The sequence below is a fragment of the Lissotriton vulgaris genome, chromosome 7 (assembly GCF_964263255.1).
Source record: "Lissotriton vulgaris chromosome 7, aLisVul1.2, whole genome shotgun sequence".
Lineage (NCBI taxonomy): Eukaryota > Metazoa > Chordata > Amphibia > Caudata > Salamandridae > Lissotriton > Lissotriton vulgaris.
In genome coordinates, this window is record NC_141695.1 from 788791741 (window position 1) to 788795322 (window position 3582).

The 3582-nt window shown below is 43.3% G+C and overlaps 1 protein-coding gene across 1 annotated transcript; it reads left to right on the forward strand.

Annotated features, from left to right (window-relative positions):
* The first annotated feature begins 1182 nt into the window (after positions 1-1182).
* On the forward strand, positions 1183-3252 carry LOC147702420 (zinc finger protein 862-like). Its single transcript, XM_086928793.1, has one exon. It carries the CDS (start codon positions 1183-1185, stop codon positions 3250-3252), a length of 2070 nt encoding a protein of 689 aa, XP_086784919.1.
* The last annotated feature ends 330 nt before the right edge of the window (positions 3253-3582 follow it).

Here is a 3582-nt window from a genome sequence, read left to right on the forward strand (position 1 = left end):
TTGGATTACAGTGGTCAGGTGCGAGTACCACAAAGACAAGGTAATTCTGTTTACGTTCCTCGTTGGGTAGGGGTTGCTGGGTAAATAGATTCAAAATCTGCACCCTTTTTTCTTTTGCAGGTTCGTGAGACCGTACTACAAAGACAATTGCACAGGCAGACGTGAGTGCAGGCAGAAGAGGTAATTGTTGGGTTGAGTTAAACTGTGCTGCGTCTTGAACATTGTAGTACCATATATACTTACCGATGTTTTCTTCTGTTTCAGGTTTCACAGCAAGAACCCCATACATTTAAAGAGGCGCACGTGAGTGCAGGCAGAAGAGGTAATTGTTGGGTTGAGTTAAACTGTGCTGCGTCTTGAACATTGTAGTACCATATATACTTACCGATGTTTTCTTCTGTTTCAGGTTTCACAGCAAGAACCCCATACATTTAAAGAGGTGCACGTGAGTGCAGGCAGAAGAGGTAATTGTTGGGTTGAGTTAAACTGTGCTGCGTCTTGAACATTGTAGTACCATATATACTTACCGATGTTTTCTTCTGTTTCAGGTTTCACAGCAAGAACCCCATACATTTAAAGAGGCGCACGTGAGTGCAGGCAGAAGAGGTCATTGTTGGGTTGAGTTAAACTGTGCTGCGTCTTGAACATTGTAGTACCATATATACTTACCAATGTTTTCTTCTGTTTCAGGTTTCACAGCAAGAACCCCATAAATTTAAAGAGGTGCACGTGAGTGCAGGCAGAAGAGGTAATTGTTGGGTTGAGTTAAACTGTGCTGCGTCTTGAACATTGTAGTACCATATATACTTACCGATGTTTTCTTCTGTTTCAGGTTTCACAGCAAGAACCCCATACATTTAAAGAGGCGCACGTGAGTGCAGGCAGAAGAGGTAATTGTTGGGTTGAGTTAAACTGTGCTGCGTCTTGAACATTGTAGTACCATATATACTTACCGATGTTTTCTTCTGTTTCAGGTTTCACAGCAAGAACCCCATACATTTAAAGAGGCGCACGTGAGTGCAGGCAGGCAGAAGAGGTAATTGTTGGGTTGAGTTAAACTGTGGTGCATCTTGAACATTGTAGTATAACAGTTTGCATTCATGAGCTAGGCGTCAACGTAAGCCATGTTTCCTTATTTTGCAGGCTTTGTGGGACAGCAGGCTCAAGCCGGCGGGTACGGAAATGTTCAAGCGCAAAGCTGTAACTTTGGGAGAGTGCAGTGCTTCACCACAAAGGAAGAAATGTTGCCTTGTATTCAAGGAAGAGTGGATGAAGGAAATTGTGGAGGCTGAGACACAGAAGTCACGAAGCAAGGTCCGCATGCAACTCGGGGAACTATTTCAATACAGTCCGGATGTGGGCTTGATTTGCAAAGCATGTGCCGAAGCCAAGATTGTTGGGGACTTTTCCACAGGGAAGAAATGGAGTGATGGCTGGAAACTGGACTACATGAAACGCCATCTACTTAGCAAAGTACACGAGTCTGCCATGGTGATATTGAGAAACAGAAGTGCTGCTGCGAGGTTTGGTTTTGGAGTACGGGCAATGCTGACAGAAACTGCCACAGACAAAGCAAATAGAATGGAAGTAGTTGAACGCCAAAGATCTATGCCTGAGGAGATAAAGATTCTCATCAACAACGTGTTGCTGGCAGTCAAGATGAACACTTCAATGTTATCTCTACAAGACATCCATGACCACTTAGCTTTGTATGTGAAGATACCAGACAGCTGGAGGAGCAAGAACTATGCCTTTGAGTTCCTTGAGGCCATCAATAGCGTGATACACTGTGAAGCTATGACAGAACTTCAGCAAGCTTTGTATCACACCTTGATAATTGATGAGAGCACAGATATTTCTGTTTCAAAAATGCTCATCCTGTATTTCAAGTTCCGACCTGCAACATCAACTGAGCATAAAACGCAGTTTGGGGGCATAGTGAAGCTGACTAGCTGTAATGCTGAGGCTATCACTACTGCCGTGAAAGAATTCTACACTGCCAATGAACTGGACCTCATGAAAATGGTCATGTTCACATCTGATGGTGCATCTGTGATGCTGGGGAAGAATAATGGTGTTGCTACTCGCCTTAAACAATCCATTCCTCATCTAGTTGAGCAGCATTGTGTTGCCCATCGAGAAGATTTGGGAGTTGATGATGCCTGGAAGAGGGTTCCAATGATTAAAGAGATGGAGACATTATTGAGGACTGTCTACACTGTGTTCTCCAGATCTCCTGCAAGGAAGTCCAAGCTGGATGAAATTGCATCGGTCACTGAATGTGAAGTTGTCTCTTTTCGACCACTGAATGAAGTCCGGTGGCTTTCAAGGCATTTTGCTGTTGGTGCACTAATTCGTAATTACGAAACTGTTCTTAAGTACTTTGAGCATGAGAAAGTTGAGGAGAATGATCCAATTGCTAAATATTGTTATAAAAAGCTATCGGACTCCAACTACCATATTTCCCTTGCAGTACTTAATGACATTCTGGGTGAATTTGCATCTTTGTGCAAACTATTCCAAAAAAGTTCTTTAACTACTGTTGAAGCCGTACAGTATGCAAGAGCAAAGATTGGCCAAATTAAGCAACAGTATTTGGGGGACACTGTCTTTTGGAGCAGCAATGTAAGAGAGCTGATGGTTTTGTACAAGGATAGGCAAGAGTTTGACAGTGGGCCTATTTTGTCTTTTGTTTCCCTTCTTTGTGAGCACATGCAAAAAAGGTTCCCTGAAGGTGAGCTAAAAGAATGGGCAAGTTTTGAGATCCAGGCAATAGCCACACAATCTCATTTTGATTTTGGGACTGAGAATATTGAAAGACTTGTTGAAAAGTATAAAAATGTCTTGGCCCTGGGTGATTGTGAAACACCAGAAGATGTTGTTCGACAGTACAGAGACTATAAATATGTGGTGGCAGAACATGTTAAGGGTGGGTTATTTACCACCTTTCAAGACATGGTGACTTTCACTGTACGCAATGCTGCTCAGTATAGTGTTGTGTCTCAGCTTGTTGATGTCTGCGCAACATTTCAAGCATCTAGTGCAGACTGTGAACGAGGATTCAGCCTCATGAATACTACCAAGAGCAAATTGAGGAATAGACTAGAGCAGAAGCATTTGGACATGCTGATGAGGACAAAGGCCTACCTCCTGAACGGGAAAGTTGACCTAGACCGAGTTTATCAGCACTGGAAAAATGGCAAGGATCGCCGTGAGAAGCAACCCTGTCACCCATCTAGTGACGCCACTTGACGTGTCTGAACAGCCCTCTACCTTCTTGTGTATATGTGATATTGTATAGGCTCGCAGCATTTCCCCACCCAATGAACTGTGCTCCAGTTAGGAATATTTATTAAAATCTAATGATGGTACCACCATTGAAGTCTTGTGCTTTTGTAAACTTGAAGTCTACTTGCCAGTGTAACCAGTTCATGTCATGGCGTGCTTATCCAATATTGCAAACTGCCCTTAAGACCCTTATTGTGGCGCTGTATGTGTGAAAACGCACTATCTTTTGGCTTTTTAAAGAAAAATTTTGGAGTGCCATTTGGCGCCGCAGACGCGCGCGGTTTGGTTCCTGGC